The following is a 22,146-nucleotide window of genomic DNA, read 5'->3' as shown; positions in this document are numbered from 1 at the left end:
CAGATATCCCCCCAGCACTCTGGCCCCTCTACATCCCAGATATCCCCCCAGCACTCTGACCCCCTCTACATCCCAGATGTCCCCCCAGCACTCTGAACCCTCTTCATCTCAGATACCCTCCTAGCACTCTGATCCCTCTACACCCCAGATATCCCCCCAGCATTCTGACCCCTCTAAATCCCAGATATCCCCCAGTACTCTGACCCCCTCTACATCCCAGCACTCTGACCCCCTCTACATCCCAGATATCGCCCCGGCACTCTGACCCCTCTACACCCCAGATATCCCCCAGCACTCGGACCTCTGTACACCCCAGATATTCCCCCCAGTACGCTGACCCCTCTACACCCCAGATATCCACCCAGCACTCTGATCCCTCTACACCCCAGATATCCCCCCAGCACTCTGATCCCTCTACACCCTAGATATCCCCCAGCACTCTGATCCCTCTACACCCCAGATATCCCCAGCACTCTGATCCCTCTACACCACAGATATCCCCCCAGCACTCTGCTGTCTCTACACCCTAGATATCTCCCCAGTACTCTGATCCCTCTACACCCCAGATATCCCCCCAGCACTCTGTTCCCTCTACACCCCAGATATCCCCCCAGCACTCTGATCCCTCTACACCCTAGATATCCCCCCAGCACTCTGGCCCCTCTACATCCCAGATATCCCCCCAGCACTCTGACCCCCTCTACATCCCAGATATTCCCCAGCACTCTGACCCCTCTACATCTCATATACCCTCCTAGCACTCTGATCCCTCTACACCCCAGATATCCCCCCAGCATTCTGACCCCTCTACATCCCAGATATCCCCCCAGTACTCTGACCCCCTCTACACCCCAGCACTATGACCCCTCTACATCCCAGATATCGCCCCGGCACTCTGACCCCTCTACACCCCAGATATCCCCGAGCACTCAGACCTCAGTACACCCAAGATATCCCCCCCAGCACTCTGACCCCTCTACACCCCAGATATCCACCCAGCACTCTGATCTCTCTACACCCTAGATATCCCCCCAGCACTCTGATCCCTCTACACCCCAGATATCCCCCCAGCACTCTGATCCCTCTACACCCTAGATATCCCCCCAGCACTCTGCCCCCCTCTACATCCCAGATATCCCCCCAGCACTCTGGCCCCTCTACATCCCAGATATCCCCCCAGCACTCTGACCCCCTCTACAGCCCAGATATCCCCCCAGCACTCTGACCCCTCTACATCTCAGATACCCTCCTAGCACTCTGATCCCTCTACACCCCAGATATCCCCCCAGCATTCTGACCCCTCTACATCCCAGATATCGCCCCGGCACTCTGACCCCTCTACACCCCAGATATCCCCCAGCACTCTGATCCCTCTACACCCCAGATATCCCCCCAGCACTCTGATCCCTCTACACCCTAGATATCCCCCAAGCACTCTGATCCCTCTACATCCCAGATATCCCCCAGCACTCTGATCCCGCTACATCCAAGCACTCTGATCCCTCTACACCACAGATATCCCCCCAGCACTCTGATCCCTCTACACGCCAGATATCCTCCAGCACTTTGACCCCTCTACATCCCAGATATCCCCTCAGCACTGTTACCCCTCTACACCCCAGATATCCCCCAGCACTCTGATCCCGCTACATCTAAGCACTCTGATCCCTCTACACCACAGATATCCCCCCACCACTCTGATCCCTCTATACCCCAGATATCCCCCCAGCACTCTGATCCCTCTACATCCCAGATATCCCCCCAGCCCTCTGACCCCTCTACACCCCAGCTATCCACCCAGCAATCTGATCTCTCTACACCCTAGATATCCCCCCAGCACTCTGATCCCTCTACACCCCAGACATCCCCCCAGCACTCTGATCCCTCTACACCCTAGATTCCCCCAAGTACTCTGATCCCTCTACACCCCAGATATCCCCCCAGCACTCTGATCCCTCTACACGCCAGATATCCCCCAGCACTTTGACCCCTCTACATCCCAGATATCCCCCCCAGCACTCTGACCCCCTCTACATCACAGATATCCTCCAGCACTCTGACCCCCTCTACATCCCAGATATCCCCCCAGCACTCTGACCCCCTCTACATCCCAGATATCCCCCCAGCACTCTGCCCCCCTCTACATCCCAGATATCCCCCCAGCCCTCTGACCCCTCTACATCCCAGATACCCTCTTAGCACTCTGATCCCTCTACACCCCAGATATCCCCCCAGCACTTTGACCCCTCTACATCCCAGATATCCCCCCAGCACTCTGACCCCTCTACATCCCCGATATCGTCCCGGCACTCTGACCCCTCTACACCCCAGATATCCTCCAGCACTCGGACCTCTGTACACCCCAGATATCCACCCAACACTCTGATCTCTCTACACCCTAGATATCCCCCCAGCACTCTGATCCCTCTACACCCCAGATATCCCCCCAGCACTCTGATCCCTCTACACCCAAGATATCCCCCCAGCACTCTGATCCCTCTACACCCCAGATATCCCCCCAGCACTCTGATCCCTCTACACCCCAGATATCCCCCAGCACTCTGATCCCTCTACACACCAGATATCCCCCAGCACTTTGACCCCTCTACATCCCAGATATCCCCCCCCAGCACTTTGACCTCTCCACATCCCAGATATCCCCCAGCACTCTGATCCCGCTACATCCCAGCACTCTGATCCCTCTACACCACAGATATCCCCCCAGCACTCTGATCCCTGTACACCACAGATAACCCCCCAGCATTCAGACCCCTCTACACTCCAGCACTCTGATCCATCCACACCACAGATATCCCCCCAACACTCTGATCCCTCTATACCCCAGATATCCCCCCAGCACTTTGATCCCTCTACATCCTCAGATATCCCCCAGCACTCTGACCCCTCTACACCCCAGATATCCCCCCAGCACTTTGACCCCTCTACACCCTAGATATCCACTCAGCACTTTGACCCCTCTACACCCTATATATCCCCCCAGCACTCTGACCCCTCTACAACCCAGATATCCCCCAGAACTCGGACCTCTCTACATCCCAGATATCCCCCCAGCACTCTGACCCCCTCTACATCCCAGATATCCCCCCAGCACTCTGACCCCCTCTATATCCCAGATATCCCCCCAGCACTCTGACCCCTCTACACCCTAGATATCCCCACAGCACTCTGACCCCTCTACACCCTAGATATCCCCTCAGCGTTTTGACCCCTCTACACCCCAGCACTCTGATCCCCCTATACCCCAGATATCCCCCCAGCACTCTGATCCCTCTACAACCAGATTTCCCCTCAGCACTCTGACCCCTCTACATCCCAGATATCCCCAGCACTCTGACCCCTCTACATCCTAGATATCCCCCGAGCATTCTGACCCCTCTACACCCCAGATATCCCCCCAGCACTCTGACCCCTCTACACCCTAGATATCCCCCCAGCACGCTGACCCCTTTACACCCTAGATATCCCCTTACCACTTTGACCCCTCTACACCCTATATATTCCCTATATATCTGGCCATGTAAACAAAGGGTTGGGAACAGCACTGCCCTCACTGACCAGATATGGCCACAAAGTCATATTAAGGAATTACATTGCCCAAATAAAGTCATGGACATATTTTGTCAATTACATAACTCAGGAGACCTTGCCCCTTTCTGTACATTTAGCAGCAGAACATGGTAAAAGTGACCAATGGGAGTGGATGCCGACAGGATATTTTTCTATAAGCAGGTTGGCATGCATTGTTCATCGTTATTGACATGGATTTGCATCACTGGAAGTTGTAATTGATGAAGGATGTATCATTTTCTTATGCCCCGTACACACGAGCGGACTTTTCGACATCCAAACTCCGACGGACTGAGTCCGGCGGACTATCCGATCGTGTGTGGGCTGCAACGGACTTTAGCGAAGCTAAAGTCTGACGGACTTTAGAAATGAAGCATGCTTTAAATTTTCCCGACGGAACTCCGCCGGACCCGGTCCCCTTTGAAAAATCCGCTCGTGTGTGTGCTACTCCGACGGACTAAAACCGACGCTAGGGCAGCTATTGGCTACTGTCTAGGAACTTCCTACGTCGAATCCAGTCGTACGTCATCACGTTCGACTCCGTCGGAGTTTGGTGTGATGGTGTGTGGTCAAGTCCGTTCGGTCGAAAAGTCCGCCAGAACTCCGTCGGAACTCCGTCGGAACTCCGGCGGAACTCCTTTGGAGGTCTGTCAGACTTAATCCCTCTCGTGTGTACGGGGCATTACTCATCACATTTTTGTACCCTTTATTATTCACATGTTATGGGGGAAGTGGGATCTGGGGACCTCCCTTTTTTAAAAGAGTCTTCCAGATTCCAAAAAGCCCCCTGTCCACATACCCCCACAACCTTTGCCTTTGTCCCCCCTTGCAAGGTACTCGTCCATGTTGAGGGCATATGGCCTGATATGGTTCTGGAGGGGGGAGGAGCACATGCTCATCATCGTGATCCTTTTCTAGCCAACCAGGCTGCATGCTGAGGTCTGGTATCGTTTTTTCTTTTGCATTTAAAACCTATTTTTTCTTTTTATTTATTTTTTGTTGTTCCCAGGTAATAATATATGTACATTTTGGGCACCTACATCTATATATATATTTTTTTTTTTTGCTTGGGGTCCCCCTTGGCATCCATACCAGAACCTCACCAAGGATAAGGGTCTGGCATGTATTTTTATTTTTTTAGGGGGTTTCCCAGGCTGTTTTTTGTTTTTTTTGTATTGGGGTCCCCCATTACCATCTATACAAGACCCTCATTTAGGGTAAGGGTCTTGTCTTGGTAAATGTCAGTTTTGCTGCAGTGGGTTGTTCTACAGATGCAAAATTTCATTGTCAGGTTAAGGGCATGTTGTTTAAAGAAACTTAGCACTTTTAACCATATATAAAATTGCTGCTCCCTGCTTCTATTTATTTTGCTTTGATGCATATTTTCAGGGCAGTGTTCAGCCTATCATGCCATTTATTTGACAATGCCTCACCTATTCATATAGGAAATAGTTATTACAGTTTTTGACCTCCAATTGACTTCAGTGGGGTTCAGGTACCCAAGCGTCAATAAAGTTTGACAAACCTGCCTCAAACCGAATCAAGGTACATTCAGCTCATCCCTAAATTAAAAAAATCATGGGTTTCCCTGTGATTAGCTGTGGGTGGTAAGCCCCCCACTGAAAAAAATGGAAGGCTCCTGCAGCTATTCACAGACACTCGTGTAGTACCCTCCTCTAGTTAGGCTGCTAGGTTACATTTAGTTTTTGGCCTCACTATAATCAGTGGATCAGTAATTCATTGTTTTTGTCTGGTCAGGGTCAGTAATTCATTGTTTTTGTCTGGTCAGGGTTTCCAAGCTGGGGTGTTTGAATTCTCTCACCTGCTTCTGGAAGGAGCTTCTAGAATATGGCCAGCATGAATATTTATTATGCTCCAGCCAACCCCTGGAAGGAGGCATCCAGAACGTGGCTGGGGAGGAGATAAATGTTTGGGAGTCCTCTCCAGAATGATTTCTTTCCTCTCTAGGTAGTGTTCAAGTTCTTCTTGGGCTGCTGCTCCTGGGAGATAGTGAGACAAGAAGCTACACTATGAGCCATAACAGGATTTGGGCTGAAGCCCTAAAGAGGGATTGCAAAGAGTATTTTTGCTACAGCCTAGGCCTCAGCAGGAGCTGGGCTGAGGGCCCGGTGGCAGACTGATAAAGGATTATTTGCTGGAAGGTTCTATTCTGAAGTCCTGGTCTGGAGAAAGATCTTTCATCTCCCTCTGTAATTTGCAAAAAGATACCGCCTAGACAGAGTCATTACTCTATTGTTGGCGTGCGTGACTGGTGTTAGGTGTGACCTCAACAAGTCACCTATTTGTCAGGTTATGTTACCGTTTCCCAATTATTAGTTAGAGTTCTTATCCAAGCAAAGAGACACGGAGATATTATTCAGTATTTCTGCTCAGAAGTCCGTCGTTAACTCTGACTGTCTCTGACTGACTCTGGCTCTTTATTACTTCTCTTTTATAGACAGAAAAGGGCAAACATCAGCAAATGTAAAAAAAACAACATTTTTGCAAAGGAAAGACAATTCTCCGGGTGTTATCAGCTGATAAGACAATCTTCTGGGCGTAGACTGCTTTTTAGGGCTGATGCGGCCTCTTATGCGTACGTGACAATAGATGACGAGTCCTTATTTTACAGAGAAGGATAGAAAAATACATGTATTTAGTAAGACATACGGTCAACCATTTTGTTTCAACATATACCTTAATCCTTACATTTCCCCCTTTGACATCACCCCTCCCTCTTGCCCTGGGTCCACCTGAACAAGTTCTAGTCAGCCTATATCCAGAGTACTCTCCCTGACCGCGAGTTGTCAGAGGGGTATACACCCATCCCCCTGGACAGTACCAACATCTAAAATTCAGGAAGAGTGGCTTTTCTGACAGATGGGTGATGTCAAGAAACTAAATCTACCTATCTTCACAAAAGTTCCATCTTTTCCGCATCATTTACCTTGGCTTTCTTGCAAAAGCACATGAGCAGTTTAAAGCATGCATAAAAGAAAAATACGAATAAGAGCACCACTATAATCGTCATTGCTGCCTTCTTAACCCAAGAGAATAACCCTGAGAAACTAAAAGTTCCACCAAACGGATCCCAGTCGCGACCAATATTTCGGGCCTTCTCTTGTAAATTCTTTACTTCCGTACGGTGTTGTGCAATGATGTCATAATAGTCAGGTACCTCAATGCTGGTGTTATGTATCCAAGTACAGCACTCATAGTCCTCAGTAGTTTCACAGAGTCCTGTCAGTGCTGCACTCATACTTTCAATTGCTAATTCATGTAATTCTAATTGTTGTCTGATGGCTCGGGTCTCCAGATTTAACTTAGTAATGTCATCAGAGTTTTTCTCCAAAACATCATTAATAATTCCTGTATAGTTATTTAGTCTTTTCATTAAGTCTATACCCCATCCTGTCCAGGACGGGAACCAAGCCCATGCCATGTCCTTCTTCAGGAATATTTCTCTTTTACTACGATACCTGAGGGGATATCTAGGATGCATGCTAGCTTCTAATAGGTGATCACCTCGTTCATCACCTACTACTCCCATTACTGGTACTAAACTTGCGAGGTAGCACCATCCCTGAGCTCTTCTAGGTATCCAAGTATAACATTTATCCTCACAACAGATGTATATATTATTTCCTAGAGCTACTGATCTTGAACTGATATCATTTCTATAACGAGAGGTGTATCCATAGAGGGATAAGTTGGATACTAACCACCTAACATTATTATCCACAATGTTAGTGAGGAAGTCAGATAATGTCTGGTGTGTGCTGGAATTACTGGGATAGAAGCTTCCATTTAATACGACAATAGACAAATTAAACTTGCTGTCTTGGCATTCTCCATTTCCTCCCGTTGTGTTCCCTAAGTTGAAACACCAATCAGGGAAAAAGGCGAGGCCATTTGACTTAAACATTACTGTCTCGCTGGTATTTGTTCTAATTATGTTAATGCTACTGTTAGCAAGATCAGTATAGTTTATAGGAACTGCCATCAGTGGTATACTTGCTGTGCTGGGGTGTAATTTGCTACAAATCCAACATTTCTCATATCCTGACTTCTGGGCATAAGCATATTTAAACTTCAGTAATAACATTTTTTTAGAAAATCCTTCATCCTTGTATATTTTATTCTGTGAGGTAACCAAACTATTAGCCAGGATTACTGAAACAATAAAAAGATACATGTTGTCTTTTGCCAACTGGCTCCTTTTTACAATGAGAAGCGTGGATCCAGGTAGGTTTCCCTTCCAATTTCACTGAGGTTGCTGTAATCAATAGCACCTGGAAAGGACCTTCAAACCTTGGTTCCAGTGTCTTTCTGGTATGTTTCTTTACATACACATAGTCTCCTGGTTGTAGATCGTGTGTACCTGTGACAGAATTAGGGTCTGGAAGAGAAGAATACACACTCTTGTGGATTTTAGTCAGACGCTGTTGCAACTGTATTACATACGTAGTTAACCTATCACATTGTAATTGCATACTTTGAGGAAAATATAAACCTAATCTAGGTGCACTTCCAAACAGTATTTCATATGGGGATAACCCTGTTTTTCCTGTTGGGGTGTACCTAATAGAGAACAAAGCTAAGGGTAGGCACTCAGGCCATGGTTTGTTCAACTCCTGCATAGCTTTTTGTATTTTCAGCTTGATTGTACCATTTACTCTTTCTACTGATCCTGAACTCTGTGGGTGGTAAGGAGTATGAAAACTTTGTTGAACCCCTAACATTGCCATCACATTTTGCATTATTTCTCCCGTGAAATGTGTCCCCCTGTCTGATTCTATTGTTTCTGGGAGACCAAACCTAGGTATCAGCTCAGTAATCAGTTTCTTGGCGGTGGCTTTTGCCGTAGCTGATTTCACAGGATAACTTTCGGCCAGCCTGAAAATAGGCAGATGCACACGAGAACAAATTCAAAGGGGCCGCTCTTAGGCATTTGTATGTAGTCAATCTGCAGTCTCTGAAAGGGATATTGGGCCCGGACCTGATGTTTACGTGGGGTTTTCACTCTCTGTCCTGGGTTATTAATCAGACAGATTTGGCATGCAGCACAGTAGTTCCTTGCAGTACTACTGAATCCAGGGGCTAGCCATCCTTGGCTTACAATCCTATACATAGAATTGGAGCTGACATGAGTGGGTAAGTGGACAGCCGCTGCCATTGCGGGGTATAGAGAAGCGGGTAGACATATTTTGTCTCCTTCTCTCCATACATTGTCAAGGCCTGGTGCAGCTCCCTCCTTAACCCAACGGTCCTTCTCAATAGCCCCTGCTTGTTCCTGTAGTTCCATTAGCTGCTGCCATGTGGTTTCGGGCATACTCACCTGTACCGTGGCTAAGGTCTCAGGGCTTACTTCCCCTAGAGCTGCCTTCTTTGCAGTTAAATCTGCAAATGCGTTTCCTTTTGCCTCAGTTGTTTTTGCGCTCGTGTGTGCCGCTATCTTCATGATGGCTACTCTTATAACCTTTTGAAGATTGTTCAGGACTCTTTTGATTCCTTCACCATGTTTAACAGGTGTGCCTGCTGCTGTAAGGTAACCTCTAGCTTTCCATATGTGGCCATAATCATGTGCCACACCGTAGGCGTATGCGGAATCAGTGTAAATGTTCCCTTCTTGTCCCTCCAAGTGTTCTAGGGCTTTCTCTAGAGCGGTTAGTTCCGCTTCTTGTGCCGACATGTGTGCTGGTAGTGACTTTGCCTCAATTACCTGTGTGTCCGTTACCACAGCATAACCTGTGTGATATTTACCTTTGTCATCGGCAAATCTACTACCATCTATGTACAGTGTGTGTTCTGCATTTGTAATGGGTATGTCTGTGACATGTGGGAACCCCGTGGTTTCTTGTTCCATAAGTTGAAAACAATCGTGTTCATCAGATGTTATGTCATGAAACGAAAGTGTGTCAGAATCCTGAGTATCTTGTGCTGTGTCTACACCATTATCATCATTACTCCCCCCTGTCAAATCTGTCTGTAATGGTAAAAGCTGTGCTAAGTTAAAAGAAGTGCATCGCTGAAAGGTAACATTGGGGGGTAGGAGCAAGGTGCATTGTAGACGCAGCTGCCTTGCCATTGATATGTGTTTTGGCTGGACCTGTGATAAGATGGCGTGTATGTCATGTGTGGTATGTACCACTACAGGATTGTCTAAGACAATTTCTGAGGATTTGTCAATGATAATTGACACTGCTGCGACTGCTCCGACACAGGACGGTGATCCTCTAGAGACAGGATCGAGAGCCGCCGAGAAGTATGCTACCGGCCTTTGTTTGATGTGTTGTTGTGTCAACACCCCTGTTGCGTGTCCCGTGATTTCAGCAATGTACAAATGAAATGTTTTGGTATAATCAGGGATCCCGATCGCAGGTGCCGAAATTAGTAACCTTTTTAAGGTGCTAAAAGATTCATGACCTGCTTCTGTGAGTACATAGGGTACTATTTTCAAGCAATCATATAATGGCTGCATAAGAGAACTGGCATGTGGTATCCATTGTCTACAATATGACACCATTCCCAGAAACATACGAAGTTGCTTAAAGTTGCGTGGGATATTCATTTGTCTTATGGCCTGGACTCGGTCTTCAGTGAGATGTCGAGTACCCTGGGATATACAGTGGCCCAAAAAGACAACCTTTTTCTGACATACCTGTAACTTAGTTCTATTCACCTTGCACCCTTTTTCAGCCAGGAATTGTAACAATGAGAGAGTGGCTTTTAAACAAGTATCGTTATCCGGACAACATAACAATAGGTCATCTACATATTGCAACAATACACAAGTGTCAGGCGGTTGCAATTCCCCCTATTTTTACTTTTTAAGGTTTAGTCAGTGGGGCATCGGACAAAAGACCGTCATAACCACTTATGGGTATGGTGTCACGGGATGTCATGTGTGGAGGGACTACTGAATCAGACAACAGACTGCGTGACGCTCCTGTGTCAACCAAACAAGGAATATGTTTACCTTCCACCTTCATCAACATGTGGAGCATTTTGTTCTCTGATTCAGCTAGGACTGGGGCAAGTCATGCGGTCGGATCGTCCCTATCATTGGTACGCCCCTGTCTGTAGTCCCTCGTGTCTCTGTCCGTGTTTCCTTCCTGTTCGTCTTTTATCCTTTTCCTACAGTCTCTTTTTATATGTCCCACCTTGTTGCAGTAATAACAGGTAAGAGGTTTACGGGAGGAATTCCCTCCTTCATTGACCCGGGCAACAGTGTTAACTCCCGGTGTCCTTCTGGGTTTAGTTTCTGCTAAATCAGCCTCTATGCCTTGTGCTTTCTGCAACAATGTTCCTCTGTCCCGTATGGCTCTCCATTCGGGAGTACATGCCTTCAGTTTGTCACCTATTTGGGGTACTAGTCCTTCCATAAACTGTCGATTGAAAGCCCTAATGGTGACGGGTAAGGCTAAATCTAGACCTTCGTCAGCCATCATGCTTTCCATGTTGAGGTAAAATTCTGTAACAGTCTGACCTGGGGCCTGTTTTATGGGCGCTGTCGAACCCCTTTCCTGCTGTTTCCCTTGGCAAAATTCTCGTAACTGAGCTATAAACAGGGGTCTAGAGTCTATATGACGGGGGTGTACTCCTGGTGGATCTGCCGCTGGATCCCCTTGTGGTCTATGTGGAGCAATTTCATTCATAAATTGATTAAACATCGTTAGTGTCATTTTATGTCTACACAAATCTTCCCCATCTTGCCAAGTTGCTTCATGTGTGTCTAGTAATTGTGTCACGAATCTACAGAATGCGGCAGGTTTTGCTACGGGATCAGGAGCATTCTGTATTAATGCCATAAGAGTGTCAGCCGACCAAGGTGTCCATGTCCTCAGAACGACTTGTCGGGTCACTGTAGGTGGCTGTCCTGCTTGACCCGCATTTGGATTATTTACTTGTATTACCCTAGTCCGACTATGGACTGGAGCTACGGGCTCTGGTCTTTGAGCGCCGCAATGCACACATTCCTGTGCCCAGTCTGGGTTCTGGGTACCGCATACTCGGCATACCCATCCTCTTCCTCTTAAGGAAGGATAAAGTTTTGGTCTTTCATTACCTGGTGTGGTAGTGTTATAAGGAGGTGGAGTATCTCCCGTATTTACCCTATCGCCGGGAGCAGAAGGAAGACTTTTGTGTCGGACCTTCATATCCCATCCACCCTTTTCCTGACAATACTCCCATCCCTCCTCTTCAGCCCTGTTGGAAACCTTAATTAAACATTGTATTTGTGATACCCATCCGTTTTTCAATATCTCTCCCTGTCTGTCTTTCTTTATTTCTTCCCAACCTTCTACACTTAATCCATTTTCTCCATCCATCCCCAATTTCTTGAGAACCCTATTCGTGCCCTGTGCCTTATCCTTCCCATACAACATTGTAATTATGTCTTTAACAGCATAACATTTCTGAGATTCCTCCTGGGGTTTACCATGTGTCTGGCCCATTTTGACAGTCCTGCCTAGGTGGCGTTTGGATCACTTACTAAGTGTCTCGTTGCCTTCTCCTCCTAGGGTGCCAAAATACTAAAAAACCTCTCCTGGATGAGATCGAATTACTTTATATGCTAGCCAACTGACAAATATTATGACCAGACTGACGGCTACAACATATACAAGCATTCCCTTTTGGTGGCCAAACACATATGACTAGGTCTCCGGGACTTTGTGGAGACCTTATTTCCCTTCCCATTACCATGGAATCTCTCAGCATTCGTTTCTTATTCCTGCTTTATTGAGGCAGTCAGGACTTATACTTTCAACCCGTTTTTAGGCTCATGAATCAAAAAGCGTATATCAAACTTAAGTGTCGGACCCCCAAAGTACTCTTACGAGTTAAGGGCGCATTCCGTTACCCATTGGGATGATATATGTTTCAATTCACACCATACAAACAGGGCTTATCTCATTCACAACAGACAGATGACAAGTAGACAGACAAGAAACAACGGTAACATAAGCCAAAATATTAAGTTCAAGACCCGCTTACTACAGAGGTTGGTGTTTACCTGAAGAACAATTCAGACAGATCAGGTGGGCACAAATCTAAGAAGCACAGAGTTTATAAGAAAATAAAGCTTTTCTTACCTGCGCAGGATTTGTCTGTGGTTCTTGATGTGCCCGGCCTTTTTGTTCCGTCCTTATGTTCGTTCGCCTCTTGTAGTTTCTTCAGCGAGTCCCTGTTCGGGCGCCAGAAATGTTAGGTGTGACCTCAACAAGTCACCTATTTGTCAGGTTATGTTACCGTTTCCCAATTATTAGTTAGAGTTCTTATCCAAGCAAAGAGACACGGAGATATTATTCAGTATTTCTGCTCAGAAGTCCGTCGTTAACTCTGACTGTCTCTGACTGACTCTGGCTCTTTATTACTTCTCTTTTATAGACAGAAAAGGGCAAACATCAGCAAATGTAAAAAAAACAACATTTTTGCAAAGGAAAGACAATTCTCCGGGTGTTATCAGCTGATAAGACAATCTTCTGGGCGTAGACTGCTTTTTAGGGCTGATGCGGCCTCTTATGCGTACGTGACAATAGATGACGAGTCCTTATTTTACAGAGAAGGATAGAAAAATACATGTATTTAGTAAGACATACGGTCAACCATTTTGTTTCAACATATACCTTAATCCTTACACTGGCAACCTCTGTACTACTGTGAGAAACCTGGGCATATTCTTAGCAGCACTTTTGGGGGTAAGCGCTACACTTGCATGGAGCAATTACCTGAATGATCGGCCCTATATGCAGATTTCCCAAGGACGATAATTTGCAGGTATCTGCTGGTTGGGTGATTACATAAGCAGCCATGAATAGCTGTGGGAGCTGCCTACCCCCTATTGTTTTCAATGGGGCTTCCCACCTGCAGTTAATCACAGGGAAACCCTGCCGGGTCTCTCACAGCTAATCATGAACAGCCCCATTCACAAGTGTGAACGGTGCCTGATGCTTGTATATGGTTCCTTATTAGCTAGCAATTTAGACTTGCAGCGGTGTTGTGTTGTGTTCAGTTCCTCTCAGAGACACTCTCTGTATGAAGTTTGTATGCTCTGTAAATGATTTAATAGGTTTCCCTACGTTCTTTGACTTCTACCCAACCACATAGTACTTCATCTCAAACCTGGTTCTACTCAAACCTGTTTGTAGTTCCCAAGAAGGAAGGGGTACGTCCAATCTTGGATCTAAAAGCCCTCAATCACTTTGTGAAAGTGCAGAGGTTCAGAATGGAATCAGTTCGCTCAGTAGTCGCTGCACTCCATCAAGGGGACTCCCTGGCGTCCTTGGAAATCCAGGATGTGTACCTGCACATACCCATATGCCTCCAGCATCAAAAGTTTCTGCGGGTTTGCAGTTGGGGAAGCCCACTACCAGTTTGTGGCTCTCCCTTTTGGTTTGGCATCAGCCCCCCATCTTTACCAAGTTATTGGCTGCAGTTTTGGCGTTGCTGTGGCAATGTGAGATTACGATCGTGGGATATCTACTTCTCCTGAGAGCATCTTCTGCATCAGAATTAGAGTAGGACGTGGCGATCTCCATGCAGACCCTGCAAGAGTTTGGGTGGCTGTTAAACCTAAAGAAGTCGGTGGTAATACCGACCCAGCGTTTGGAGTACCTAGGTTTGCTGCTGGACTGCAGGGAAGCGAGAGTTTTTCTCCCTTCAGACAAGCTGCAGACTCTCAGAGCCGCGGTAAATCTGCTGATGAACCGCAAGTGGTCGTAGCTTCGCTTCTGCATGAGAGTCCTGGGACTCATGGTGGCCTCCTTCAAGGCAGTACCGTATGCCCAGTTCCACACCAGAGTTCTGCAGAAGGAGATTTTGACACAGTGGAACAAATCTCCGTTGTCCCTGGATCGACAGATCCAGGTGAGCCAGTTAGTCAGAGATTCACTGATCTGGTGGCTGAGGTCCCCAGTGCTTCAGTCCGGGAAGTCGTTCCTACCTCTGAAATGGACGGTGATCACAACGGACGTCAGCCTATCCGGCTGGGGTGGAGTGATGGGGGTTCAGGTGGCTCAGGGCCTCTGGTTGACGGAGGAATCCAAGTTGCCAATCAATCGGCTCGAACTGAGAGCGATCAGGCTATGCCTCTCCACATGGTCGATGAGACTGCAGGGGCGTGTGATCAGGATCCAGTCTGACAACGCCACCGCGGTGGCATACATCAATCACCAAGGAGGAACAAGATGCTCAGCCGCCTCACGGGAGGTTGCTTACATACTTCGGTGGGCAGAGCGACACGTACCGGCCCTGTTGGCCATTTACATCCTGGGAGTGGAGAACTGGCAGGCGGACTATCTAAGTCACCAGTTTTCCAGAAAGTGGTCTTTCAGTGACCATCATATCGGCCAGGAGGGTTTCGGAACTGGCGGCCTTGTCCTGCAAGTCGCCCTATCTGGTTATCCGCAAGGATAAGGTGGTGTTGCATCCGCAACCATCTTTTCTGCTGAAGGTGGTCTCAGCTTTTCATATCATCATAGGACATTGTGTTACCGTCTCTGTGTCCTAAGCCGACACATCCTAAAGAGGTGGCCCTTCACGCTCTGGACGTTGTTTGGGCTCTGAAGGTATATTTGTCTGCCACGGCTCCCTTCCGGAAATCAGATTCGCTGTTTGTTTCAGTGGCTGATCCAAAGAAAGGCATGGCGGTCTCGTTGGCCACCATTTCCAGGTGGATCAGACAAATTGTAGTGCAAGCCTATGCCTTGAAGGGGCAGGTGCCCCCCTTTCTGGTCACGGCCCACTCCACAAGGGCAATCAGAATGTCTTGGGCCTTCCGACACCAAGCGTCTGTCGCTCAAGTGTGTAAAGCGGCGACCTAGTCGTCTGTCCACACTTTTACCAAATTCTACAAAGTAGACATCAGTGCGTCGGCTGATGCCTGTTTTGGCCGCAAAGTTTTGCAGGCGGCCATATAAGTTGCAATTGAGCATGCAATATTTTTATTTTTTCCTGTTTTTTCGATAAAAACGCAGTACTGTTAAGTTAATGCACTGTTGCATTACATTCCGCAGGGTTTTGGTGCGGTTGTGGGTAGTCACTCATGTTGAGGGTACCCTGGTTTTGTGGTGGATTCTTCCACGCACTGCTGTTTTTTTGTGGGTAAAGTTTCACTAGTTCCCACTTGCCATGGTGGATGAAGTTTTTTATGCTGTTTTCCCACCCCTCGTTTGGCACTGCTTGGGGACGTCCCAATGGCTAAGAGAGGAGCTGTGTCGGTCGGTGAATATAAGAGAAAATAGGATTTTTTTGTACTCACCATAAAATCCTTTTCTCTGTAATTCCCCGACCAACACAGCACCTGCCCCTCCTTTTTCTCTTTACGTTATATTGCTTGTTGAAATACTAATGACTGCATGGCAGGCTAGAGGGTTGTTACCCAAGGGACTGCCCCCTGGGTGGAACTGGAAAGTTCTGTGTGTTACATAACATGTAATGCCTAGTATTCTCCTAAAGGTGGGCGTAACAACCCAATGGCTAAGAGAGGAGCTGTGTCGGTCGGTGAATTACAGAGAAAAGGATTTTACGGTGAGTACAAAAAATCCTATTTTTCTTATAACGAGATACAGGTATGAGGGGGACATCAAAAAGAAAGTGTATCGGGGAATAAGGGAGGACCACACCAAGACCATCAGAAACCTGTTTACTAACCGATGACCAAAAAAGGTCGTAGCAGTGGGCAGTCCCACCAAATGTGTATGATTGTGCCCTTTTGTCCACACCCCCTCCAACAAAGCTCTGAAACCATAGGATAGATTCTAGCCAAAGTCGCTGGTACCCAATACCATCATGTGTGCAGTTTGTAATTGTTCTCTTGTGTCTTAGATTTTACTGAGCTAGAGTGAGTCAAATAATATAAATGATTTAGTTGTTTATTAGAGAACTCACACTGGAGATCTCGTTCCTATTCTTTGATGAAGTACGGCTTAGAATTAGGCGACTGGAACAAGCCAGAAAAGTACAAATACCCCCCCAAATGACCCCTTTTTTGAAAGTAGACATTCCAAGGTATTTAGTAAGAGGCATGGTGAGCTTTTTGATGTTGTAATTTTTTCCCATAATTTCCCATAATTCTTTGCAAAATTAAGATTTTTTTTCCACAAAATTGTCATTTGTAATAGGTTATTTCTCTTACATGGCATGTGTATACCACAAATGACACCCCAAAATAAATTCTGCTACTCCTCCTGAGTATTACTATACCACATGTGTGGAACTTTGCCACAGCCTAGCCACTCAGAGAGGCCCAACATGCAGGGAGCACCATCACGTGTTCTAGGAGCATAAATTTGTTGACTACCTATTACACTTTTGAAGGCCCTGGAGCACCAGGACAATGACACGTGACACTGACGTGGCACTGATGAGAGATGGCACTGATACGTGGCACTGATGACATGTGACACTGATGTGGCACTGATGACAGATGGCACTAATACATGGCACTGATGACACATGACACTGATGACAGATGGCACTAATATGTGGCACTGATGACACATGGCACTGATGACAGATGGCACTAATATGTGGCACTGATGACACGTGGCACTTATACGTGGCACTGACACGTGGCACTGATGACAGATGCACTAATATGTGGCACTGATGACAGATGGCACTAATACGTGGCACTGATGACATGTGACACTGATGACAGATGGCACTGATACGTGGCACTGATAACAGATGGCACGTGACACTGGCAGGTGGCACTGATGACAGATGGCACTGATACGTGGCACTGATGACAGATGGCACTGATAGGTGGCACTGATAGGTGGCACTGATGACAGGTGGCACTGATGACAGATGGCACTGGGGACATGTGGCTGTGGGGACAGGTGGCTGTGGGGACAGATGGCAGTGACATGTATTGTGGGCACTTTATTTTCGTTTTTTAATTTTTTTACTCACTGCCGCTGCAGCCATTCATCTCTCCCTCCTCACACACTGTCTGTGTGAGGAGGGAGAGCTGGTAATGAGAGATGATCTCATATATTTACATATGAGATCATCTCTCATTGGACACGCCGATCGCGCTGTAAACGGACGCTGTGATTGGCCATTTACAGCGATCTGTGACTGGCTGTCTCCATGAGACATGACCAGCACAGAATTTCTGTGTCTGTACTAAGGCCAAACATTCCAGGGTATGTAAACTTTTGATATGGGGCATTTGAGTAATTTCTGTTGTCATGATTTAAAAAGAGTAAACACAGTTGATTGATAATGGTTTCAGGCAAACACTAACCATGAGTGAAAGAAATGTGTTTTGTGTTATTCATAATCCCTGAAAAATGGCCAAGAAATCATAAATTCTGCCAGGGTATGTAAACTTATGAGCACAACCGTGTGTTTGTGTGTATATATATATATATATATATATATATATATATATATATATATATACACACACACACACACACACACACACACACACACTATTTCAAAGCTATACATTGAAACTTGGTTTTTAAACCATTGATACATTTTAATTTACAATAACATTGCACATTTATGATCAAATTTGGGGTTTTGCCCAAAGCTTCTCGATTTTGTTTTTCAATCATATGCTTGGCAGAAAGTTTGCAGACCACTGTGGGGTATATTTATAGCTGCTGTACACTAGATCGCTGCATAGAAGCAGATTTCAAAGTGAAAACGTATCTGGGATTTGTCTGACTTTTCAGGTTATTTTGCTGCCTTATATGGGCTATATTAAGAGGACATTGACAGGACACCAAACTTGGTAGCATGTGGAAGTATGCCTGCACAATGTTCGAAACCTTAAAGGAAGGCGTAAAATTGAGCAGCCTTTGGTCTTCTGCATGTGGTAGCTAATAATTTAGTTAAACATATACAGTATATGTGCATGGTATCCAGATGTAATTTGCTCTTACTGGTTGCCAGAGATTACACATTTATCCATACTGGCTGCAGTTTGTGTTGCTTCTATGCTACCATCATGCCAGAAATTGCCTCTTGCTTGCCCTAGGCACTGTTCTCCACTGAAATGTTCACCATATTACATACCACACTGCTTACTTAGACATTTCTCAGCCTCTAATATCCTGTACAGTCGTTTGATTTTTTTTTTTATGAATATCAATTTAGTAGGTGCAAAAAATAACAGTTGCCTCTTGGCAACAACCTAATAGTGCTCAATTTGGTTTACCTGTTGTTAACTGCCAACCATTCTTAAGCACATTGTTGACAACCTAACAGATTTAAATTTATTGACACAACGCCCAAAATTTACTGGCACAGCCAAGTTTTTACTGGCATTTGCAAAAGTTACAAAATTACAGTTTTAAGTACAAATTTCACTATTTAGGCTACAAACAAATACAATATGTAATTAGCAATGTGATTTAAGGTAGATAATAAGGCAAAAAACATATTTCTTATTTTATTTTCGATATAGTAAGCAAGTAGCTCAGGGACAGGACTCCTGCCTTTCTCAGGACATGCTCAGACACCACCTCCACCAGAGCCACCCAAACACACTGTGGTGAGAATCACAGCCATATTTTTTACTGGCTACCTTTTCTTTTTACTGGCATTTACTGGCAGGAGAAAATTGCCTGTTTTTTACTGGCTGCCAGTACATAAAGTACAAGTACATAGATGAGAAAAGAATAAGTGCAGGTCTGCTGATGTCTAAGCCCCTGTACACACAGTCGGAGATTTCGACAACCAAATCCAGATTTTGTCCGTCGGATCTTGTCCGAAACTGTTGCATACACACGGTCGGACTAAGTTGTCGAAAAATCCGATCATTCAGAACGTGATGACATAATTTCGTTACGATGGGACTACGTTCAGGCTAGTAGCCAATAGCTTTGATGTAGGAATTTGATCTGAGCATGCGTGGCACTTGGTCCGATCAAAATTCTCTACACATGATCGGAGTATGTCCGATCGAACCAGTTGGTTGGAAAATATTTCCAACAAGTTGGAAAATTGGGTCCGACGGATATTCCGATGGAATCAGTCCGATGCATACCACACACAGTCGGATTATCCGACAACACGGTCCGATAGGACACATTCCGACGGATTCTCCGACCGTGTGTACAAGGGCTAAAATATAGGACTCCTTTCTTCAACCTCACATGTTTGCTAAAACATTTCTGAATATTCTGCAATTTTTTTTACTTACTTTACCACAGGTTGACATTCTTTTAATTATGAAGTTTAGATATATGTAACCCACCATAATGCTATTATATTGTGTGGTTAGGTATTTATATATATATATATATATATATATATATATATATATATATACATATACATACACAGTGGGGAAATTTTTTTTTTTTACCCCCTGGAGATTGTTTAAGTTTGCCCACTTACAAAGAATTTGAGGGCCTTATAATTGTTATCATAGGTGTATTTTAAATGATGGAGACAGAATATCAACCAAAAATCCTGAAAAAACACGATACAACTGTTATAAATTGAGATGCTGTTCTGTGAATAAAATAAGTATTTGATCTCCTCCCCAACCAACAATATTTCTGGCTCCCACAGACTGGCTACAGTAGGTGCTTGTGTGGTACACAGAATAGTCCTGTCAATTTAAAAAGGTGCTCCTAACAACAACTCGTTATGTGTATAAGAGACACCTGTCCACAGAATCAATTTCTTTCATTCAAACCTCACCATCATGGACAAGATCAAAGAGCTGTCAAAGGATGTCAGGGACAAGATTGTAGACCTGCATAAGCTTCTTGCTGATAGGGAGACAGCTGTTGGAGTGATTATTTGCAAATGGAAGAAATACAAAATAATCTCCAATCGCCCTCGGTTTGGAGCTTCGTGCAAGATTTCAGCTCATGGGGTAAGGATGATCATGAGAAAAGTGAGGGATCAGCCCAGAACGACATGGGAGGAGCTTGTAAATGATCTCAAGGCAGTTGGGACCACAGTCACCAAACAAACCATTGGTAACTAGGGATGAGCCGAACACACCCCGGTTCGGTTCGCACCAGAACTTTCGAAGGACCTAAAATTCGTACGAACTTTAGAACCCCATTGAAGTCTATGGGACTCGAACGTTCAAAATAAAAAGTGCTAATTTTAATGGCTAATATGCAAGATATTGTCCTAAAAAGGGTTTGGGGACCCGGCTCCTGCCCCAGGGAACACGGATCAATGCCATTTTTTTTTAAACGGCTATTTTTTCAGGAGCACTGATTTTAATGAAGATTAAAGTGAAAAAAAAGGTTAAATATTCCTTTAAATATCGTGCCTGTGGGGTGTCTATAGTATGCCTGTGAAGTGGCACGTGTTTCCCATGTTTAGAACAGTCCCTGCAAAAAATGACATTTAACGGAAAAAAAGTCATTTAAAACTGCTTGCGGTTTTAATGTAATATCTGGTTCCGGCAATACGGATGGAAATCATTGAGAAATAAATGGCATGGGTAGCCCCCCCCTGCCCATTACCAGCCCTTCTGGGTCTTGTACGGATATTAAGGGGAACCCCGTACCCAAATTAAAAAAAGGAAAGGCGTGGGGCCCCCAGGCCCTATATACTCAGAGCAGCAGAATACAGGCGGTGCAAACAAGACAGGGACTGTAGGTTTGTTGTGTTAAGTAGAATCTGTTTGTAATTTTGAACTGGTACATTTTAAAGTGTAGCTCTTTGGAAAACAAAAGGAAGGGTTATCACCCCTGTATAATTTTTTGGGCCGTCCATCTTTTTTCATCTCACTTCCTGTTGTCTCCTTCAGTTTTCAAGTAGGAGACATTTGTAAGTTGGATGTTTGAAAGTAGGGGCCTGCCCTATATGCTCTGCAGAAATGTGGGCCTAAGGTGTTGGTGTTGCCACAACACTCAAGCCCTCAAAGTGACTCTTGGTGGGCACTTGAGCACCCTGCTGTGAACAAATATATCAAGAATTGCAATTACATGCCATTGTTGAACAGTGGTAGAAAAATTGGGCCTTTGGTGGTTGTGGTGGTGCTGGTGCCGCAACACTATAAGTCCTCACAGTTACTCTCGGTGGGCGCAGGAACGGGCCCTGCTGTGAAATATTATATCAAGAATTGTAAAAATTGGCCTTAGGCACTGGTGCCACGACACTGCAACCTCTCCCAGATACTCTAGTTGGAGTGCAGGAATGAGACCTGCTGCAAATCATTGCATCAAAAATTGGATAGTCAGTCAACATAACAGGACACTCACTCAGCATCAGCATAGGCAGTCTTGAAGGTATGTGACATTTCAAAAAAAATTATTCGGTTACATCAGCTTCAGGTGCTTGGTAGCTGTGGGTGATCCAAGACTGATTCATCTTTATGAAGGTCAGTCGATCAACCGAGTCGGTGGACAGGCGCACCCTGTGATCGGTTACAAAGCCTCCAGCAGCAATGAAGGTGTGTTCCAAAAGAACGCTGGATACAGGACAGGCCAGTAGCTCAATTGCATACTGTGCAAGCTCTGGCCAGTGAGCCATCCTTAAGACCCAGTAAGCCAGAGGATTTTGTCCTTGTACTGTGGATCAAGGAGAGTGGCCAGCCAGTAATGGTCCCTCTCCTTGATC

The 22,146-nt window shown here is 45.7% G+C and overlaps 2 protein-coding genes across 2 annotated transcripts in view; one reads left to right on the top strand and one right to left on the bottom strand.

The window, feature by feature from the left end:
* The window catches only part of LOC143940357 (somatomedin-B and thrombospondin type-1 domain-containing protein-like), a 160,641-nt gene that overhangs the window by 29,388 nt on the left and 109,107 nt on the right, over window positions 1–22,146 (top strand). The window lies entirely within an intron of this gene.
* On the bottom strand, window positions 6,027–12,940 carry LOC143940356 (uncharacterized). The gene is made up of 2 exons (XM_077461615.1): window positions 12,684–12,940; window positions 6,027–7,987 (listed from the first exon to the last, which is right to left on the bottom strand). Exon 2 carries the CDS (start codon window positions 7,781–7,783, stop codon window positions 6,503–6,505), a length of 1,281 nt encoding a protein of 426 aa, XP_077317741.1. The 5' UTR covers window positions 7,784–7,987; window positions 12,684–12,940; the 3' UTR covers window positions 6,027–6,502.

The sequence above is a fragment of the Lithobates pipiens genome, unplaced genomic scaffold, assembly GCF_037356315.1.
Source record: "Lithobates pipiens isolate NorthernLeopardFrog02 unplaced genomic scaffold, aLitPip1_a1.2 Scaffold_3, whole genome shotgun sequence".
NCBI lineage: Eukaryota > Metazoa > Chordata > Amphibia > Anura > Ranidae > Lithobates > Lithobates pipiens.
Note: the sequence above shows the minus strand (reverse complement) of the source record. Positions and strands in the feature narration are given on the sequence as shown.